General features: G+C 35.3%; 1 protein-coding gene across 2 annotated transcripts in view; it reads right to left on the minus strand.

Moving 5' to 3' along the window:
- Positions 1-438: 438 nt before the first annotated feature.
- LOC108365733 (sodium/potassium-transporting ATPase subunit beta-1-interacting protein-like) overlaps positions 439-22,562 on the minus strand; it is a 28,217-nt gene continuing 6,093 nt past the window's right edge. The window contains exons 2-6 of one of the 2 annotated variants that reach the window (XR_001847993.1): positions 18,658-18,738; positions 18,025-18,222; positions 17,760-17,820; positions 2,892-5,672; positions 439-1,888 (exon numbers count right to left, since the gene is read on the minus strand). Coding sequence is in view for 1 of the 2 variants with exons in the window: in XM_017619869.1 (XP_017475358.1) it covers positions 2,971-5,672; positions 17,760-17,820; positions 18,025-18,222; positions 18,658-18,738 (3,042 nt within the window). In the remaining variant the exon portion in view is untranslated. Of the gene's footprint in view, positions 5,673-17,759; positions 17,821-18,024; positions 18,223-18,657; positions 18,739-22,562 lie in introns of both variants that reach the window. The other variant, XM_017619869.1, reaches the window with a different exon arrangement.

Below are 22,562 nucleotides of genomic sequence, written 5' to 3' on the forward strand. Positions count from 1 at the left end.
TGAACAATCAGCTAAATACATATATGGGAGCTATAACTTATTGTGGGCCGATCTTGATGACTTTCATCAGACGGACATGGCTATATCTAATCAGCTTCGAATCATTTCGATGCACAATTTTATGGTCAGCGTTTCATGTTCATGAAAGCTATTCAAAATTAAAAATAAATTGCAAAGTTTTAGTTGTTATTAATATTTTCTTCTTTCCTTCTTTCATTGTCATGTTGGTTCCTAACCTTTTCACTGTACCCGAACGCGCGTGTGTATCTGTATCTTTGTCTTTATCTTTATGTTTATCTTTATTATTATGTTTATCGTTTTCTTTATGTTGAGGTTTATCCTTAGGTTCATCTTTGTCCATATATTTACATGTTTATTTTTATCTTTATATCTCCACCTTAGTCTTTAATTTTAATTGTACCTTTAATTTCTTTATAATTTTTTATCTTTTTTTCTATGTCTTTAATATTATCTTTATCGTTATCGTTCCCTTGATATTGATGCGCCTGTTTGTCATTATCTCTTCATTGTTGTTATCTTGATCTCTTTATAAAATTTTATGTTTATCGTTTTTTTGTCTGAACCTGCATATTATATCTGTTTCTTTAGATAACTGTATTTTTATTTTATTTTATTACTTTTTCTTTTGGTTCCATATCTGTGTCTCTTTCTATGCCCGTACTTTAAGTTGTAAACATGTCTTTGTCCGTATTTTTTTTCCTTCTACTTATCACTTCGGTCCCAACGTTCTCATTTTTCTTTGCCTATATTTATTTTCCCTTTTCTCTTTAATTACCTTGATCTCACTTCACTCTCTTTCGCGATATTTTGCACTGATCTTTATTAATCTCATTCTCGATTTAACTCAATAAATCCCTCATGTGATTTGTTAATTGCCACGTACGCCCACCACCTCCGCTACCAACATATTCTCCTCTACGCCAGCGCTAGCAACATGCCGTCGCCCGATACATGTTGCCAGCACCGTCATATGCGCTCAAACCCTACTAATTTTGTGTTTAGCTAAGCTACTTATTAATCGTGTTTTGTGTATCCAGTTTTGTGAGATTTCTAACTCCAAATTCGTTCAAAACAAATCGAATACCCATACCAGTATTGTTATAAGAATTACAAGTTATTTTATGTTGTAGCAAAAAAAAAAAACAATATTATGTACAAGAATATTCATACATACATATAACTAAATAAGTATGTGTGTTCGTTAAATAATAATACATTGTATGTATATAGTATAATTTACATCATCAATTTACAATACAAACAAGTGTATAAGTATGTATACGTGTGTGTTGTAAGTATGTATTCGTATGCAGGTTAAGAACATAAATTCTAATACACAAACTAACTAACAACACCAAATATTTTGGAACATTTTTCATTTCCGTTTTTCTTTAACACATTTTTAGTACACAACATTGAATTTCAAATTTCTTCACTTGCATTCTTTGCAAACATTTACATGCCATTAAATTGATTAGCGTTTTCTTAATATTTAATTTTTCAAGGAATTCGCTTGACCTTTACATACATCTTTTAAGCCGTTTGCTGTGGCAAATTTATATTCACTTAGCAATATATGTATTGCAGCAACATCGCCCTCGTAGATAGTAGCAACAGCAACTTCAGCGCAAGCAACATTTAACGGCGCGACGGCGCCACGGTGACACGAAGTGGGCTGGCGCGCGTTAAATAAACGATTTAGTAGAGAGCTTGCATGTTTGAGAGCATGATTAAATTTTTCATGTTCGATTGAGAGGCCGCAGCTACGTGAGAGAGTGAGTTAGATAAAGAAGAAGCTTCAACAACCATTTAACCACCACTTTTCCGCAAATGAGAGCATTCAAATCAGCAATCGTAATCTATGAGTCTAAGAAATTAAAATTAATGAAATTAAAAGAAAATAGCAAGAAAATTTTAAACAAAACCAATGCAGCGGCATGGGCATGAATATAAATGAATGAAGTGAGTTTAAGCGCAATGAAAGTGGGTACAGATAAAACACAGAAATGAACTGACACCGCTTTGAATGGAATGATAGCTACTTCTTGGCGATTCTCGGTGACTTTGGAGAGGCTGTAAGTGCAATATATATGTAGGTAACGGTTTTGGAAAGTAAAAGTCCTTTGAGCACAACTTTTTCTTCACAAAGTACCACTTCTACGGCTTTTAGCTACAAATAGCTTTAAAATTTTTGCTTTCGATCACTACTCTACAAATCGGTCTAATAATCTCTTGCTTTTTGACCTTTTTTTTAAATTTCTTACCCGAGTGCATTTGTGCACTTTGTTATTCCTTGAGGAGCTTTCGTGCTACAGAAAGAGCTTTTGAAATTCCACCCTTTGTACAAAGGCGCTCACAACTCCTTTAAACCTATGTAAGCTCCTTATGGTTTTACTGAAGCGCTTAAAATTTGTCATGACCAATTTAAGACGACTAAAAACTCTTGAGGCTGTAATGAGCAGAGAGGGCTTTTAGCCTGTGCATGCTTATATAAAATAGATAGAAAGCTTAAAAAGTTCAGAATTTCATCACCGCTCTAAGGCGGACTCGATCAAAAACATAGACCGCGGGCAGAGCCTTTAAAGATTTCTGTTGATTTTACATGAGCATCAAAAGAGCAAAAGCTCTACAAGTTAGTCGCCGCTCTAAGAGCTTCGGAAAATCTGTATCTCCTACTTTTATTGCTTTCAACATCGTTTTATCGCAAAAAATGTCATGCGCTAATTATTTTTCTGACCTCATTACGCTCTCAGCCTATCGAGAAAGAATGCATCCATTGGCTTTTCTCAATCACTGTACATTTTACAAAGCGGTTTTGTCAACTATATTCCCGAATACTATGTATGCATATCCCTTCTCCGAAACTCTACCTCAATATCGTGTACGATCGCTGGTAGTTCGCAGCTTTTGTGCCTCCAATACTGTACTACTCACTTTCCCAGCCTCTGCCTATGCCAACTGATCACCACCAACAAACTGTCCACCTCCCTCACCTGCGCCACTACTACCAACACCATCAGCACCATTAACTCCACTCTCGACCACAAAATCGCGCTCATAGACCAAACTACCGCGTATCACGCCCTCACCACCAGACATCGAATTGCAATAGGATCGTGGACGCGCGCGTGCGGCGGCATCACGACGACCACTGCGCCTATTTACATGCGGCGCTGCTTCGGCATTGACTTGCGCCTGCTTCGACTGTGCTTCGCCTTTCGCATCGCGTCGCACGGAACCCGACGACGACGAGGCCAGGCGGTCATAGCTTTTGGCGCGCACAATGCTGAAGCCTGCGTCCACTATATAGCCAGGTGGCGCATCACGCACTTGATCGCAAAAGTTTGCTGACGTATTCACGTGATGCGTCGCCGGCTGCGCCGACTGCTGGTGGTGATAATTATGCGACGTCTGTTGTTGTTGGCGCTGACGACGCGCAATACGCGAAGCGACCGGTGAGCGCGGTACGTACTGTGTGGGCATGGCATATTTCTCGGTCACCTCAGGTGAGAGATCGGGGTAGGGCGCATGGCCGGAACGTGGCTGGAAAATGTGTGGACGTGGCGCAGGAGGTGGTGGAGGTGTAACCTCTGAGGGTGAAATGGGCGTGTCGAATGAATGTGGCGGAATGGTGGGTAATGGAATGTTTGTTGGGCGTGGCGGTTGTTTGGCGACTGGGCTCATGTGGTGATGATATTGCGCAGACATGGGCGACGACGTATGCGTGGGCACCGGTAGTGGCACTGGAATGGGCTTATTGTAGGCTGGATGGAATGGTAGGCCGTTTTGTTGGTAGAGAAAACGATTGGCAGGATTCATTAGTGGCTGTTGCTGTTGCTGCGCGCCTTGTGCAGCCTGTGACTGCAACAGCATTTGCTGTTGCTGTGCATGTGGCTGATAGTTGTAGGCGGGTTGTAGTACAGCGCCGCGCTCTAAAAGTATCTCTCCTTCTTGGAGAGCCGGTGGCGGTGGCGGTGGTGGTGGCGCCAACTGAGAAATGCTGCGCGTGAATTGCGGTAAAGCATTGTTGTTAATCGTATTTGGACTAGCATTGTTGTTGGGCGAAATCTGCGTGCCTCCAAATGAGTTCAACGACACATACGAGGGATTGTTATTCTGGCCGACGAAGAGTGCGCCTGGCGTTGGTTTCTGGAAGGGTACATAGGTAATACCGTCATCGGTTTTGAAATTCTGCAGCGAGAAATTGTCGTCCTCTAGACCCTCCTCCAAGTTGCGCGACAGGCGCTCGTTGGACATTTGCGTATACTTGATGTCTGGACGATGGATATTGGTCATGGAACCCCCAGCGCTGCCGCTGCCGCCGCCACCGACGCCGATGCCGACACCATTAGTGAGATTCGCCGCGCTGCCATTGTTGATGAAGCTGCTGTAGCTCGTCGACTTAGGCGGCTTGGGTTTAGCGTGAATGCGCGCGAAGTGACCGCCACCAACGCCGCTACCCATGCTACCGTTATTGTTATTTACATAGTTAGTATGGTTATTTAAGACATTGCTGTAATTGGTGTGGTTGTTGTTGTTGGCGGTGCTGCCACTATGGTTGCTATAATTATTGTTGATACTATTGCTGAGACTAAATTGGCTATTGCTAAGCGGACTGAGCGTGGCTTGCGACGAGGCGGCGGTCATGCCCCCGCCACCGCCACCGCCACGACCAAAACCGCCAGAGCTAGAGCCCACCACACCCGCACACATGCCATTACCACCACCACCCGTGCCCGTGTAGCCAAACCCACCACCACCATGGCCGCCACGCAAGCTCTGTGTCAAATTCAAATTGGAATTCTGCAGCGAAGCATACGAGAGCGACGATGTGGTGTTGTCGTGCGTTGAGGAGTTTGGTGTGCCAGCATTTTGTTGTTGCTGCTGCTGCTGTTGGTGCTGCTGATATGTCATACCATTCAAGAATTGCCGTCGATTGCTGTTCGTGTACAGCTGATCCGCTTTGGCAGTGCTGTCGTCATAGTAGTGCTGCCCGCCGCCACCGCCTAATGACGTCACGGTATGCGTTTGTGGTAGCGATTGTTGTCGCTGCAACATATCTACGGGGAGTATGGTGTTGCCCGTGGATGAGCCGATCTTATTGCTACTCTTCGGGCTGTAAAGAATGCGCGTCAGTGTACTCGTTTTGCTTGCGCTGAGCGAGTTGCAGTTGCCATCGCCACCGCCACCGCCGCCACCGCCGCCGCCACGACCCTTTCTCGCCGCGCCACCGCCGCCATTGCCAATGCCACCGCCACCAACCCCACCACTTTGGCTATTGCTGCGGCTGCGGCTGCGGCTGCGACTATTGTTGCTTTGACTCTGACTCTGACTATGATTATGACTATGACTACGGCTATGGCTATGGCTGTTGTTGCTGATGCTGTTCGTGTGTATTAGAAATGTGTTACTGTTAAAATTATTTGGTTGCTGATGATGACTGAGCTGCTGCTGCAGTTGCAGTTGCTGTTGTTGCGGATGAATTTGGTGGTGGTTGTTATTGTTGTTAAGTGCTTGGTGATTGTTGTGATGCTTGTTTGAGAGCAATGTGGCGCTAGCGCTTGCCGAGGTCGGTATGCTGCTGTAGCTCACGTACATTGGATGGACCACCGTGTGCTGGGGACTCTTGGCGTCGCCATTCACGAAATCGACTGTAAACCAGAGAATTATAATTGTTGTAGATTGGCTTGTTTGTTGTTGGCAATTTGCAGTGAATATTTTCTGTTTTTTTTTTTTTATTTTTTCCCTATTTTTTAGATTGACATTAAAAATATATTAATTTTAATATTTTTGTGATTTTCGTTTAATCAATTTGCGATACTTTTACTTCAAGTTCGCGCTTGGTTTAACAGAAAAAAAATTTAATTTAAATTATTTTCATTCATAAATCTCATTTGTGGGCTTGCACAATAAAATAAAGAAATTATAATTAAATAATTTTGATGATTTTTTTGTTTAGTTGAGTGATTAAAAATTTAGGTTTTTGGTTTGTTCCAAAAATGTTTGTGGATATGTGGCAATGTGTTATTGTATAGTCGATATAATGATGTCTTAAGATACTTTACATACACAAATACAAACATACATACATATATAGATACAAATAGATATGCATAAGGGAGATTCTGTAGATACAACACACGTACATACATAAATAATTATAATACACACATACAAACGATAAATTTGTGGTAGGATTTTGACATACATTTATATATATATATAGTATTGTGATTTTGATGCAAATGTTTTTATAATCGTATCAGAAATGTTTGCTTTAATGCAGTGATGCACACAGAACGAAAAAGCTTACAAAATAATGTTGATGATGATTTGACCTAATAAAAAAGTAGGAAAGTATGGTTAACTGTATTTTCTTGCGTCCAACGCAGCCTAGGCTATTAGGCCGAAGGATTTTTATTTAATTGGGCCTTTTCTAAAAATGTTTGTCCTAATTGTTAGAGGTGAGCTGTTCTTTAAAGGTGCCGCAAGTAGTCTGAGATTAATGGTTCTGGCACGATGTTCAATCAAGAAAGAATGGGGCTAATATAATGAAACTCTTCAGCAAATCTAATTGGCTTTTCCAAAAATAGTTCCTAACCGCCGAAATCTCCTTTTGCCAAATGCGGCAACACTATTTCCTTTCGCACATTTCAGCGTTTTTCGCAGAAAGCATAGAAGATGGGAGTTAGTCGTTAGTATAAGACCACTATAGGACACAAGTATGTACATTAGACTGCATCACTCCCCATACAAAAAAAAATAAAATAAAATAAATTGGTACTGCTTTTCATTGGAATTATAAAATCCATTACATTTTAAGACGCCCTGCAAAATATTTCGGAAAAATATCAATATTTATGTGAGCTGGACCAATTTAAATATATTTCCAAAAATGGAGTTTTTTATGAATAAAAATAGTTTCTTAAAGATTTTTTTTGAAAAAAATCCCGTCAAATGACAAAACGGTTGAAGCTTAAAAAATTTGCATAAAAATGTTAAAAAAAAAAATAAACAAATTTTCAACGGAATCGCAATGATGAGATTCTTTCTACTGAGACCCCATAAGTCTAAAACAGAGTAGTTTGGGCCCAGTTATTCAAGTCTTTCGTAAATCAATCTTTGAAAAAAAAAAGTAAAAAACAGCATCAAAAATCTCATTATTACAATTCCGTTGAAAAGATTTTTAAATATTTTTATGCAGATTTTTAAATTTAAACTGTTTTGTCATCTGAGGGGATTTTTTTCAAAAAGTTTTTGAAGAAACTATTTTTTTTTTTTATATATAAAAACTCCATTTATGGGGGTATTTTCAAATCGGTCCAGCTCACGTAAATCTTAATATTTTTGCGAAATATTTTGGTGGACGTCTTCAAATATAATAAATTTTTTAATTTCGGCGGAGAACCCGCAACTTTTTTTGGATGTCTGATATTCGTAAAATCGGGCTCAAAAGAGACATGCATCAAATGGATGCAAAAAAAATGTTGATAAAATATGTTTATGTTGCAGCAAATAAGGCAATAACAAATCATGGGTCTATGCATTTGAGCTCCAAAACTAAAAAGCAATCAACTTTTTTGAGGATAAGGAAAATTTAAGAAAGTGTCCTTTGGCTACTGTGCAACTGCTCGAGCCAAGTCGGGCGGTATTTAAAAATGGTACAGAATTACATATTTGTTTTTTTTTTTCAGAAATAATTTGTATTGTTCAGAAAAAGATATTAATCAGTTCTTGCCATGGAAAGCGCGAGCACTTATGCGCCAGAACAAACGACTGACTATTTGACTAGAGAAAACTTTTAATCTATGCGGCATTTGCCATAAAGGTTTGGCATTCCGCCATTATTATATTAAACAGTTTTCCCCTAAATAAGTACTATATGATTTTAGATTTTAGATTTGTGCCAGGCATGTCAAAATGACTGCGAAAGAGGATCAATTCGTACATATGTATGACTGCTTCGCTGACAAAGAATTTAAATAATTAATATATTTACCCAAACTTCGTCTAATAGTTGGAATATTGGAGATGGTGCTGACGGCTGGGTATTTGTGGAAGCGAAAAAATGCCCATCCGTTAGGATTGGCTATCATAGAACCCGGATAGCCATGAAATCGTCATGAAATAGCGTATCAGCAATTAAATAAGAAATTGCACAGCGAACAGACATCAAAAAATATCTTTATAAACAAAACTTATGTACCTAAGTATGCATTAGGGTGGTCCTTAAAAAATATCAAAATCATGTTCTTCCCACAAAATAAAGAAAACCACGAAAATTTCAATACTGAATTTTATGGATCACTACCTGGGTTTGAAAAATTACATTTTTGTATGACAAAAATTCGACATTATTTTGACTTTGACCAGCAATAGCTCACCGATTTTATGAATATATATGAATAAGTTTCAACACGCAGTTATTTCTGGTCAAGGGCAAGATTTTGTCGAATTGTTGTGGTAAAAAAAAAAAAAATTTTCAACCCCTGGTAGCGGCCGCTAAAATTTTTTTACAATTTTGAAATTTTCGTGAATGTCATTCTTTAAATGTTGACATTTAAGGACCACCCTACATATAATACAAAACATTTGCTTGGCATGTGCGTATAGCAGACATACAAACAATAATCTCGGAATGAATATTTATCTAAGCAACTCAGAGTGTATGCCCTAATTTTATTTTGTATCAGAATCAGTTTTCATTAAAATGACGAGTTTAAAAAGTAAACAAACGTAAGCGATGATAGACAGAGTGAATTGAGAAAATGTCAAACTTAAAATGGATTTCATTATTCTTAATGCAGATAAACGAAATGTAGCAACTCAGCATAGAAAACCGTACATGCAGAAAAGCATAAATTATGAACATACATATGCACATACATATTGACACATGTTTACAAGAATTTTATATATAAAAAAATAACTAACTAAGCTTAAAAGTTTCAGAGTGAATAATGGATTTGTTAGTAAATATGTGGTCGGAGGAGATTAGTGAAGCATGCATGTTATTTACGGTGACGAAAATGTGAATAAGGAAGAGCAATTTTAGCAAGCTTTGGATATTTTTTTGTTAAAAATTTTTTATAATTTTTTTTTTTTTTTAATATAGCTTACTGTCTAAAAAAAGCATGTAAATCAAAGCTTCAACCTTTGTAGAACATTTATAAAAATTTGACAAACGTTAACAAAAGTTCATCAAAATTTGAAATTTTTTTGACAGAATTTTACCGAGTATTTGACGAGAGAATTTTATATGCAAATGGACCGAAAATAAAAAATCATTTTCCACTTAAATTGCTGGGGAAACCGGCTGTATGAAATATAATTAAAAAGCTCAAAATTTTCATGACGGTTTCATGTCGAATTTTCCTAATTTTGGTACATTGTTTGCAACTTTAACTTGCAGGACAAACTTGCAATAACAAACACAAAAAAAAACGAAAAGGCAATAGCCAAAGAATATTAAAATGTATCTTCCCTATTATTATTCTCGCCACCGTACATATAGTACCTTTTCAGTAGCGCACATAAATAGCAAAATGGAAATGCAATAGTATGAAATAAGTAAATATTTTAAGCACAAAAAATGTATTTTCATAACTTTTAGAAATTCGTTATGCTACTTATTGTGAACTGTGAATTAAAGCTAGGAAGGTGTTGAAAAATTATGTACAAATGCTTATACGATATTAGATAGTTTTTTTTTATATACACAGCAAAGCATGCGGCATTTGATCTGAGCAGTATTTAAATATCCATTAAATTACTAATCATTTAATTACGCCTCCAATTCAATATGCAATACAACAAATACGCAGGTTCTTACTATCTGCTCAAACCAAAAGATTAATTCGATTATGTAGTTAATTATGTTCTTATGAGTGGGTGGGTGAGTAATGTTTGGTAGAAAACAATAAACATAAAAAACAAATGATTTTTAAAAGTGAAACCCACAAGCAGTTTTCTTGATAAAAAATTTTATAGTCATTTTTTATTAATTACATAAATATTAAAATTAATATATAGATAAACGAAGAAAATTACTATATTACTTTTTGTTGTGTGTGAATTTAGTTCTAAGAATATTACTATTTTTTTTTTTAAGATTTCAATTCTTTTTCATTTATTTATGGTTGCACCGTCGTATGCATTTGGTTACAGATTTCGACTTAATAAGCGTTTTATTTTCGATAGTTATTAGTTGACCCAGAAACGATGGAAAAAATACGTACGTATTTTTGATAAAATTTTTTATTATATAAGGCGAAAAGACGAATATTTTTTTATAAAATCTTTTTATTGATTTTATTCAAAACACTATAAGCAGGAAAATTATGTCTTTAATTTCCAATTTTATTTGAAGTCCCTTTGAATTCATCAAACAGTATTTCGTCTTAATTTTATAAGACTAGATATACACATTTTTACACAGAAAAATGGTGGCTGAGGATCATCGTAGCTGACCGGAAATTTAAGTCATGGATTTGGACGATAATTGGTTTTCAGCAGGATGGCAGGCCATGCCACACAACCCATGCCACAATCGATCTTTTGCGCACCAAGTTCGGTACTCGTATTACCAGTCGCATCGGCGATGTCAATTGGCCAGCTGGGAGCAGCGAATTGGCGTCGTTCGATTATTATTATTTTTTTTTTTTTGTGGGCGGCTTTGAAGGACCGATATTATGTGAATAAAACATTAACGATTTAGGCCCTTTAAGCAAAAATCAAGCAAGCCATTCGAGAGATAGGGCCTGAAACCGTCCACAAGATCCTGTTCTTTTGCAAAAAACTTCAAACTATCAGCGAAGAAAATTGATTGATAAATAAATTTGTAAATGGTAAAATGAAAAAGCGTAATAATGTTACGCATACGCCATGTACAAACTACTAATGGAATCATAAAAAAAAAAAATATTACGCATTTTCATTTGACCATTTACAACTTTTTTATCAATCAATTATCTTCGTTGTTTTAGTAAAAAAACAGGCTTTAACAAAAATCAGTGCAATATACAAAACTCTTTTATTTTTTAATTTTTTCCCTGTTAAAGTTAGCATTTTTTCATTTAAATAAAATTAAAAATTACAAAATAAAAAAAAAAATAAAAATAAAAAAATTAAAACAAATCATTTCAATATCTTGCGAAAATGCCTTCATCTAGAAAAACGATATACAGCGCCACAATCTACGACCCAAAATTAAGTTTACCTGTTTCGGCGTTTTGTGTGTCATTTTAGCGTCTCTACAGCGTAATTACTGGAAATGTTTGATCTTTCGAATAAACCAATAATATACCGAAAAAACAATAATTTGTATTCGCTTTTTAAAGTTTTATAAGAACCACCCTATATATCTTTCTTCCCTTTTTCTATTTTGCCGAGAAGTTTCTTCTCTATGCGATAATCTTTTTATTAGAACATGTGTTTTTTGTAATTCAAGCAGTTTCACAGTCGTTAAAAAAGGGTACTAATGATATTCCAATTGCTATCGATTGAACTTTGTACTTGAGTGGCGTGTTATAATTTATATGTACTGTGTATACATAAAAAAATGCTGATTTATATTAACAAAATAAAAAATTTTATTACATAGAAGCGTGGCAATCCTGATGGAAAATATTTTCTGACCAAAGTTCTCAACAATACCTTTCATTTGATATCCATATTGCGATACATAAATTGAGTAGAATCGAAAATAAGTGGCAACCTTACACTATCATCGTAAGGGATAACATTTTGTATATAGGGCAAGCATTGCTTAAGAACCTTCTCTTGGCACCCATGAATAGTAATATTTTACCTTTTTTCTAAACAAAAAATTAAATAAATCTGTTTTTCAAAATAGATGGCAACCCTATTAAAAATATTTTTGAATAAGGGATATTTAAAATACCTTCCATTTGGTACCCACATTATGATGTATTAAATATTTTGTAACTAATTTCGAATAGGTGGCAACTTTATACGACTCTTCTCGGAGATAATGCCTATTCACATAACCTTAGAATCCAAAACATTATCTGTATACAAAATTTCAGCGATTTTCCAAACCGTTTACCGATCTATAAAACGCAGCCGATTTTGCATTAGGGATATTCTGTCGATATCGTAATTTCGTTAACTTTATTTAGTCCTAAAATTGCCACTCCCATTTTGGGGGAATTGTATTCTACTAGAATCCGAAAAAAAAATTTCATTTTTGCATAAACCCGTTTTTTGCCACCTTGCTATCTATATTATCTTATTAAATTTAAGTAAGGTATATCCCATATAACCGTATTCATTTATTGCAAATTTATTTTTTTACTTTTGTTACTTGAAGTCTCTTAGCAACCCCTTTACAAAAAATACATAGGTACTTATGTATGTATGTATGCATGTACGCACATCTACGCCCCTAGCAAAAGCAAAATCCCATTACTCACCGCCTGCTGAACGCTTATGCGCGCCTTGTAGGCAATCTTATAAAATTCATAACAGTGTTTGCACACTTTTGCAAGTAAGTGTAATAGTAGTGTGTGACGAGTACTCGACATTTGCATAAAGCAGATCAGCGCGCGAAAATCGAGCAAGAGTAAAGTAAAGCAGCGCCATAAAGACGCCATTGGCAGTGAAATGCCAAAAAGCGCATAAACATATTTATGCAGATTCATACAGTTGCGTTTACATGTGTGTATGAGTACACGCGTGTACGCATTTGCTTGAATGCATGTCAAAGTAGTAGTAGTAGTAGTAGTAGTAGTAGTAGTGAATATAAAGCAGGCGCATCACGGGGTTGCATGCTTGCTTGCGCACATTTTTTCGCTACTTTTTTTATGCTCTACTCCTCACTTGTCCTCGTAAATTTTTTCGAATATTTCTTTGGCAAATTTCTTCTTAGTAAACTTTCGCTGTGTGCTTTTTTGCCTTTCTCCTTTGAATTCACTCCTGCGTTTTCTTTGCACTTTTTAAACTTTACTGCGGCACATTTCACTGCACTTCATAGTTGGCTGTCGCCTATCTTTGACATTTTTTTCCTTTTAAATGATTTTCACTTTCTTTGCATGCGTTCGTTGGAAAATTGCGATTTAACTTCCGCCCTTTTGTTTGCCTACAAAAAAAAACAAAAAAAACCAAGAAATAAAATAGGCTAAATAAAAGGCAGTTGAGCAGCTCAAGCGATGAATATTCAACACACAACTTTATGTTCGGAGGGCTCAGCGTACCAGTTCGCATACACATGTAACTTTTTGTATGCCCATTGTTGTCATTGAGTCTCTCTGCTCGCTTAGGGTGTGTACATATATTTCCTGTAACTGTACCTTTGGCTGTAATGTTCGTAACAGGCGCACAAAAGCTGGCAAACAGCTTTTTATTGCATATTGGCATACGAAGACAGATGGTTGAGGCTTAGTAGCGGGGAGCTTGTGTGCGATTTTTATCCTAGTCATTTCGCACACAGGAAATTCTTCCAATTGGTACATCGCTGGAACTAGTAAGCCAGCAATAACTAGTTATATAAAACTAACTGCTTTCAAGGATAAAACATCGCCTTGAATTGTTCGACCTAGTTGGCTACTAGTTTGAGAGTAGCCTTTTGAGTCTCCGAGTGCCTAAGCCAAAGATTTGAGCTTGCAATTCACTTTAGAACTAGTAACAGACTAGTTACATATGAGTATTTCCAATAATGTGTTAATATTTTTAAGATAAACTATATTTTCTTCATAAAGATATTTTATACGTGCATTGTGGAGGTATTCTCAAGATTTAGATGCCAACTCAACCCATTCACGCAGTTTTGCAACTTGTAAACAATTTATGGTTCTAAACAGATACATATGCACATTTATGTATAAATAACCAGGGCTCGAAAATAACTCCTAACCGAAAAACCATATTGTTTTTTCTCGGACACTTATCATATTGCGCAGTCACATAAAGGTTTCTCTCGGAAATTTATATTTCAATTCAAGAAATAAATCTCCATTACTGAGAGTTATATTTCAATTCTGGAAATAAATCTCCTTCGCTGAGATTTACCTAGGAGACTTCTCTGTAATAGTTGCTGGTTTTCGGTGATTAAGTGAGAAGAATAATATTGGTCGAGTAGTGGGTTATTTTTATACGGGTTGGCTGTCATCTTTATCCGGCTACCCGGATAGTCGGTTTTAGTTGGCCGTGGACTCGGGTTGTGGGTTATCTTTATACGGGTACCCTGATATGGGGTTATCTTTATCCGGGGAGTGAATTGTCCAACCTGCCTGCATAGTTTAGTTGGCCGATTACCCGGGTAGGTGGTTATCTTTATCCAGATAACCATCTATTCGGGTACTTGGATAGCGGTTTATTTTTGTTCAGGCACACGGATACATAGTTATCTTTATCCGGGTACTTGGATAGAGGGTTATATTTGTCGGCGACCGGGTAGTGGGTTATCGTTACACGGGTACCTGTATGCAGGATTAGTTTTTACCAAGTACCCGGGTAGGCGGTTATCGTCACACAGATACCTGATACCAGATTATATGTGAGAGATGCCCCGGATAAGGGTTTTCTTTATCCGAGTACCCGGGTAGGAGTAGATTTTATCTGTGCACTTGGGTAGTGTGTTGTTCTTTTCCGCGCAACCGGGTAGAGGTTAATATGTGTATGCATATCCGGGTATCTGAGTAGCGGGTTATCTTTAACCCGTTATCCGTTTAGAGGGTAATATTTATCCGGCGGGTTGCGGGTTACTTTTATCCGGGTACGCGGGTAAGAGGTTTTATTTATTCGGCTACCCAGATAGGGGAAATCTTGATCCAGGCAGTGAACTGCCCAACCTGCCTGAAATAATATATCAAGAATCAAGTACAAGTTAAGTTGTTACATGGGAAATGTACGTATAACTACAACCGGAGGAGATTTAATTTTATTTCTCATTAATATTCCTCCTTGACTGAGAAGAATTTTTATTTTTCATTTACATTTCGCCTTGACTGAGAAAAATTTTTATTTCGCTTCGGTAAAGGTTTCCCTCTGAGAGCAACCAATAAAACATTGTTAAAAAGTTTCGGTTAACCTCCGACTGCTACTTTATTGCTCCTTCGATAAGAGCTATTATGCGAGCATTTTAATTGGTTAATAGTTATCTTCGAGCTCTGTTAAGAATGTGTTTATGACAATTTTCGCAGCATATTAGTAAGCAAATGACTAGTTCCTAACTAGTTACGAACTAGTATTTTTAGGGCCAGCGCATTCAAAATGCCAATACATTCAACAGCTTTCAGTTGGCCTTATTGCTTATTTAGTCACAGGCTTCAGCCGAATGCTTTCTCATACTTCTTGAACTATTTAGTCCCTCGTTTCTAAAAGTGCTTCAAAACCAGAAATTCCGAATGCTACAACTGTATGCATTTACACGTACATATACATACATGGGACTGCGTTGCTGTGCGCTAATATTTACAATCCAAGCTACATACTAAGTCGGCACAGATACCATTAGCATCCTTTTGTGAGCTGCAAATCTATGTCACTCATACGCACCGTACGACCTACAATCTACGTACATACATACATATGTTTGGATGACGACCAATGACTCTGCCAACTGTCATGTGCAGCGCGAAACGAGTGTGACATAAGAATTTATAGTTTTTGGCAAAATAGACTAAATGACTTTAGCAGTTTTAGCTGTCTAAGTACAAATAATAATAATACACTTGTTTCAACGATTCGTACTTTAGCTATTAAATTACTATATCTCCCATTGGTACAAAAAATCTACAGTTTTTTTTTCTGACAGATTTATAATCTGCTACATCAAAAATTATTAAGTTAGGTTATGTCATTTACCTTTTATTAGCCGCGCGCACATCATTTGCCTCAGTCTATGTGACAAGCGCGAGGATAAGTGCTGAGACGCACAGCTGGAGGACTTTGGGCGGGCCGTCAAGTAGTGCCTACGCAAGTCAACTCAATCTTTGGGGTATAAATTGCACACATACATACATATGTATATGTGTACGTACATAAATACATGTTTGCCCCATTCACACTTGACATTTCTAGTTGGGTGCGATGGCCCTACGGCTGCTAGAGACTGACTACTACATATTGGCTGGCTGCTGACTGTCGGATGCTGACTGCTCCCTCTGATGAGCATATTTTTGTGCATTTCACTTGAAAATCCGCATAAACAACACGCCGCCTACTAAGCAATGCACGCTTTCCATATATTCCTCACCATACATACATACATACATAGTAGTCATAGTTAGCCGCCTGCATTTGAATTGATTTGCTAAGCAGCTGCTTTGTCTGTCACAAAAAGCTGTAAATGCGTGTCGCAAAGCGCATAGCTCAGCAAATATGCAGCATTCGCCAGTGTGGGTAACTGATATCAAACTTGTTCTTTCTTTCGTTTTTGTGTGCTGGAGATGCATTTAGCCAACTTTTATCTATGTATCCTCTATTTGCCCACACAGCAGCAAAAACAAAAAAAAATGTTTGTGTGCTGCAATGTCAGTGGCAATGAAAAAGTTAATGCATATAAAAAATCAACGAATGACTCTATGCAAACTACGTGTAACTATTTGACGTATGCAGCAGCAGCTGGAAGGGTTGTAAAAGTGAAAATTTTCTGGTTTGACACTAATGTCAATATGAAGGTGAGTGATGTCAATAATGATGTTAGTTGATACACACATCTTTTCAGGGTTATTATGTTTGCTTTGACAGTGGCATTGAGCCGGAGATTTTAAAGCGCTTTAATATTTTTTTTTTTTTTTGAATGCGGATGGCAAATGTGACATTAATATAATAGAATGTTTTTTTTTAAAGAGATATGCAGTCGACATTGCGCTTTTGTTAACTTTTGCCTTCATTTTGCATATTTCCTAAGTTCGTAAGCAGAGATACACTTGAAAAAGTTTAAAAATTGAAGCGGTAAAACTTTAAATTTTTTTTTTTACAATTTTCTGATAATTATTTTGATTCAATATTTTATTAACAGTGGAGGAATCGATATCGTAATCATTAATGCTTACTTTATCGATATTTTAGCGTTATCATTAACGAAATTGTTATCGATATTTTGCCTATAAACTAAATATTTCTCTCATTTTTGAATTTTATCGCTATCGATATGGATATTCTTGTTTCTATCATTATTATTATCGATATTATTATTGTTATCGATTTCTAGGTTTCAAAAAAACATCTTTTAGTATATAAAAAATTTTAAGGTATCGATAACATTAACAAAATAGATGGTGACTTTTATCGGTATTGCTTTATGAGCGTCCGGTAGTACCATGTTATCGATATGCCGTCGATATAGTAAATTATCGAAATAGTAATTCATATCGTTATCGATTTATAAACCTACTCGCAATGCTAACTGTTATCGAATTTTTTACGTACAAAATATGTACATATATGTTGTTTTATCTTTTGATTTTTTATCGATATCTGTTTAGATTTTTATCCCTACTGTCTTTTCCTAAGCATTTATCTTAAGACCATCATTTTAGATATCAATAAAAAATACAAGCTTTCGATAAAATTTACTGGTTACTGGTATCGCCTTAAAGCGTATTCAAAATTTTAATTTTACCGTGGTTATGTATGTATTTTTTGATTGCATAAAGCTCAAAGCTTTTATGATTTTAGTCGAAATCTGCACCAAAGCACACCTTTTTTTTATTAAAATAATATCTACTGTATCTTTTTAGAATAAGAATTAGATTTAAAATTGATCAACTTACATCTGTCATCTTCATCGAGGAATATGTAACTTATTAATATGGCGCCTAAAATACCAAGTAACTGAAAGAAAAAGAGAAACAAATATGAGAAGCGGTATTTGATATTTTTTTTTTTTATTTAAGATAAGTAATTTTTTTGATATACATACATAATATGTACATAAAACTTGTAGGAGCGAAAATAGGTTTTTTGCTTTTAGATCAAATTTAAATTAATCTTTTTGTACTAAAACTTTTTATTGTTTACTTTTTTTATTGGACTTACCGCTAAAGCACATTGCACACCCGATTGTACTACTTCGACTATAGTATAATCTAATAAGCAATCATCCACACGTTCCGGACGTATGGGACGAAATGGATCGTCTGAGGTGATATTCACTGGATATGTTGGCTTGCAACCATAACCGTTCACCTCGAACCAGGAGACGCTACCGGTGCCCAAATTGAGCAGATCGCTGTCCTGTGGGCAGAGAAGTGTGAAAGAAAAATAAATGGAATGTGTAAGAAAAATTTTACATATGTATGTAGGTAGGTACATATGGGCAGTAAAAAAGTATGTAAAGGCAAATTCTAGGAGATCATTTCAATATGAATATCGTCAATCATCAATATGAAAGGAAAGTCTTATTTTTGGAAAAATGTGTTTTTAAATATTTGTTTAGCTGCTTTTAATTACGAAAATCCAAAGCCAAATTTTCTCTCTTTAGCAGACCCGTAATTATTTCATATATAAATGTTTACTTCTGCAAATTTTCACATTTTTGAAATAGGGCCTTTTGCATTGATGTTGACGGTTTAAACATTTTTTTCTAATAAATCATTAATAATATAGATAATAAAAACATGCAATGCTCAAATTTTAAAACAAAAAATCTTAAAAAAAATATTCACATACCCGATCCAATATGCCTACATTCAGGTAAAAGCATATCAGAAACGCATTCCAACCAATCCAAATGAAGCTCCATACTAAATACTGAAAGAGAGAAGAAATTTGAAACAAAGTTGAAGTTTTATTTATTAACTGTTAAAAAATAATTTGTATTGTACGTACATATATCAATTTTGTTTAATCGGTATATATATAAATATGTATATATTAAATAAATATGTAAATTAAACAAGTTTTATTTTTCCACTATGTACATTCTTGTTCTACTTTTTGCTGCAATCTCATTCAAAATGTGTCAATACGGAGTTCATAATAAAGCAATAAAAAAATTTTGTGCATAAAACCAAACAACTTATGCCACTTCTTATCGCTAAGCACCAATAGTTGAACTGCAATGCAGTAAATCGTTGTTTGCCAATCGACACCCTGGCGTATGCGTAATCTCTATAAGGGCGGGGGAATACCTACATAAATCATTTTATCAGCAAAAAAGCATACTTAGCGATAAGCTTTATTGCTCTTTTTTATTAATTTTGTGTTTGAGAAAAAGCGTACCGTAATCGTTTTGTTTGGCATAATGCATAATGTCGAAAATCATATTTCCTTTCATACATATATACATACATTCATACGTTGAGACCGATATTGATAAGATAAGAGTAAAAAACCAACAAAAATATGAAGGGGGAAAACGAAAAGCAGAGGAGGCGCCATAAAATGGGAAGCACCGCAAGTACAGTTTTTATAGTAATTAAGGGCAGATGCTATTACACATATTCATATCTATACAGCTGTGACAGATGTGCGCTGATACGTAATGTAGCAGGGGAAGCGAATGATATCATTACACGCATACTAAGTACATATGGGGCACTCCAACGGGAAGGGTGGGGCATTTTAACTCATTTTTGATCAATCTTTAAGTAATTTCCCTTTAACCATTAATTTTAAAAGTTTCAAAATGTTAACCTATAAAATTTACACAGAAAATAGACGGAACAACGATGCGCAGCGGTCAATAAATGGAACCTAATGTTCATAATTCACTGGAGCCTTCCTCTCAACTAATTTGATGACTTTTTTTTTGTAATGAAAGCTACTGAAATTTGCAACAGACCAGTTGAGCCCAATTTTCGAATTTTTACTTACTTTTATTAAATTTTTTAGTGCAAAGTGCAGAAAAACTGCCAATTTTGACGAAAATCGATTCTACCGTTCCAGCTAATAAAAGTTTCATAATAAAAACTAGTTACAACCAATTGTAGGGATCTCCCAAAATGGAAAAAAAATAAAAAGTAATAATTTGAGATTTTATAAAAAATGTTTCACCGAAAGTATTTTTTTTGTTTTTGGTTTTTATAAAAAATTTGAGTATGCAGTTTTATAGATCGCTCATTTAAGTAGAATAAAGTGACTGCACTTTTGACTAAAAAATTTATTATAAACAAATACAAAATCAAAAATTGGGCCCAACTAGTATCATGCACATTTTATTAGCTTTCATTAAAAAAAAAAAATATAATAAAATTGGTTGAAAAATTAAGGCTCCAATGAATTATAAAGATTAAATTCCATTTATTGAGCACTGTGCGATTGAGCACTGCAAAAATTTCCGCCGCTGTGGTGTAGTGGTTAGTAATGCGCACTAGCATTCCGAAGGATCTGGGTTCAAGCCCAGTTCAACGCAACATCAAAAAAAATAAAAAAAGGGTTTTTTCTAATAGCAGTCGCCTCTCGACAGGCAATGGAAAAACCTCCGAGGGTATTTCTGCGTAAGCGCCAATCTATTATTTTTATTATAAATATTTCCATCATAGCGCCTTTCTAGTATGTAGCTAAAATAATAGTAAGGTACATTTTAAGTTTTAATGGCATTATTATATTTTACGGTTTAAGAAAAATACTCTTTTATCCACTATTGAGGATACATAGTTCGCGAGTAAAACCCTGGACTATACTGGTTTAATATGAGTATTTATTATACTTTTAATAAAGGAACCTTATTTAAACAATGGGAAGCTTACTTGTTTGAAAGTTAAGTTAACAAAAAAGTTTGCTGCGACGGCCAGCACTTTCAATAAGCATTTCTTTTAAAGTTGACAACTTCTTGCCAAAAATAAATTATTAAATAAATTAAAACATATAAAATACTATAGAAGTGTTCACGCAATGTAACAATTTTTCCTTATGAAAAATACTGGTACTAAAAATCAGGGACGAAAAATCGTTTCATTAAGAACCGTGATTGTTAATTTTAAGACAACGGAAAGCTGGTTCATTTCAACTTCCATATCGTTTATCATTTTCTGTGCAGCAAAAGTTCTTATCTTAAGTCTTTCGTTTAATTAATTTGCATGATTATCTTTCTGCTCTTTTTTTGATTGATTTTAATACTCAAACATCTCAAACTAAAGCAACACTATGACAAAATGCTTGTTCTCGCTTCAGTTTTTCGCAAATGGTTCAGAGAAGATTTGTTCTCGTATCTTTCTCTGTCAGAAAGTACCTGACACTTTAATTCTAAAATTGTTCTTAAAGAGAAAGTTCTTTGGATTTTTTTCTCATTTTGCTCTTTACCAGTACGTTCCGGATACTTTTATGCCCAGTTTGTTCTCTTCGAAATGTTACCGCAGGTATTGTTCGTACTTTGTTCTCTTTGGAAACGTTTCACAGGGTTTTGTGAGAACATTCTCGGCAGTTTTGTTCTCTCTTTCGTTTTAGTGAAAACACTCCCGAAGGTTTTGTTCTCATTTTAGTTTTAGCTTTTAAGCGTTCTAGGGAACAAAACTGCGAAAACGAAATTAAGTTTCGATCATACTTTTTGTTCTAGGTCCCTACTAAAAATTTGGAAAATTAATTTTCGGTACTTTCGGTAAAATATTCTCGTGTACTAACAGAACTCTGGTTAAGAATACATCTAATTTTTTTAGCCCAATTCTACTAGTCCCATGGTGATAACAGGGAGCCTCTATCTTATGCAAACCATTTATAAAATGTATGATGTGACCAGCTGTGATTTAATTTCCGGCATCCTCTTTTTAGGCGTTATTTTGTTTAGATATGCACAGTCTATTTTATTATTTATTTGCATTGTTTGAACGAGGCTAATCGAAAAAGCAAAAGGCGCGTTTATCAGAGTTGAAGCAGGGCTCATATAAACTCTCTTTGTTATTATTTATCAAGCGGTTGCTTGTTATGGTTGCCTTTAGTGCTACTAATGCGCTCTTATTCATATCTACATAAAAATTTAAAAATAAATACGCATATGATAAGAAAAATTGATAAACCCGTGCAGTGCAATAATATAACTTTGTTGTTTTTTTGTTCGACAGCTACACAATCAGTCTTTTTTAGTTTAGTTGCTTTCATTTATCAGTGGGCACTTCAATTGCCTTCTGCAAATATTTCATAAAATTTATTTATTTAGTTTTATTGTGTAAATTCATATGAAGTATGTATGTACGTATGCAAATTTAATTATCGATGGTCCTCTGGAATAGCGACACAATGCAAAATTCAAAAAATAAAAACTCTTATAATTTTTTATTTTATTTATTTTTTTTTAAGATAAGTGAGACAAAAACATATATGCCTATTTACATATACACATACACATTTCGACATATACACACATTTAGGAACACTCGAATACAATATAAACAACTAGCAATTACCCGGCGTGCTTCGCTGCGCCTTAAATGTATTTTTGTGTTGTAACTCTCCCCCTAAGCTCTTATGGCCTCATTTACAAAATATTTTTAAAGAACTTTATGAAGTTAGATTTAAAAAAATCGATCTATGAAGCATTGTTTATTTTTTTTTTGAGTTAATATATTTTCGAAGGTAATTAGAAAATATGTAAAGAACCGACTTTCTCTTGGAAATTTAATTTATAATCTTATAACTGG

The sequence above is a fragment of the Rhagoletis zephyria genome, unplaced genomic scaffold (genome assembly GCF_001687245.7).
Source record: "Rhagoletis zephyria isolate East Lansing unplaced genomic scaffold, Rhagoletis_zephyria_1.1 Rzeph_scaffold_01980, whole genome shotgun sequence".
NCBI lineage: Eukaryota > Metazoa > Arthropoda > Insecta > Diptera > Tephritidae > Rhagoletis > Rhagoletis zephyria.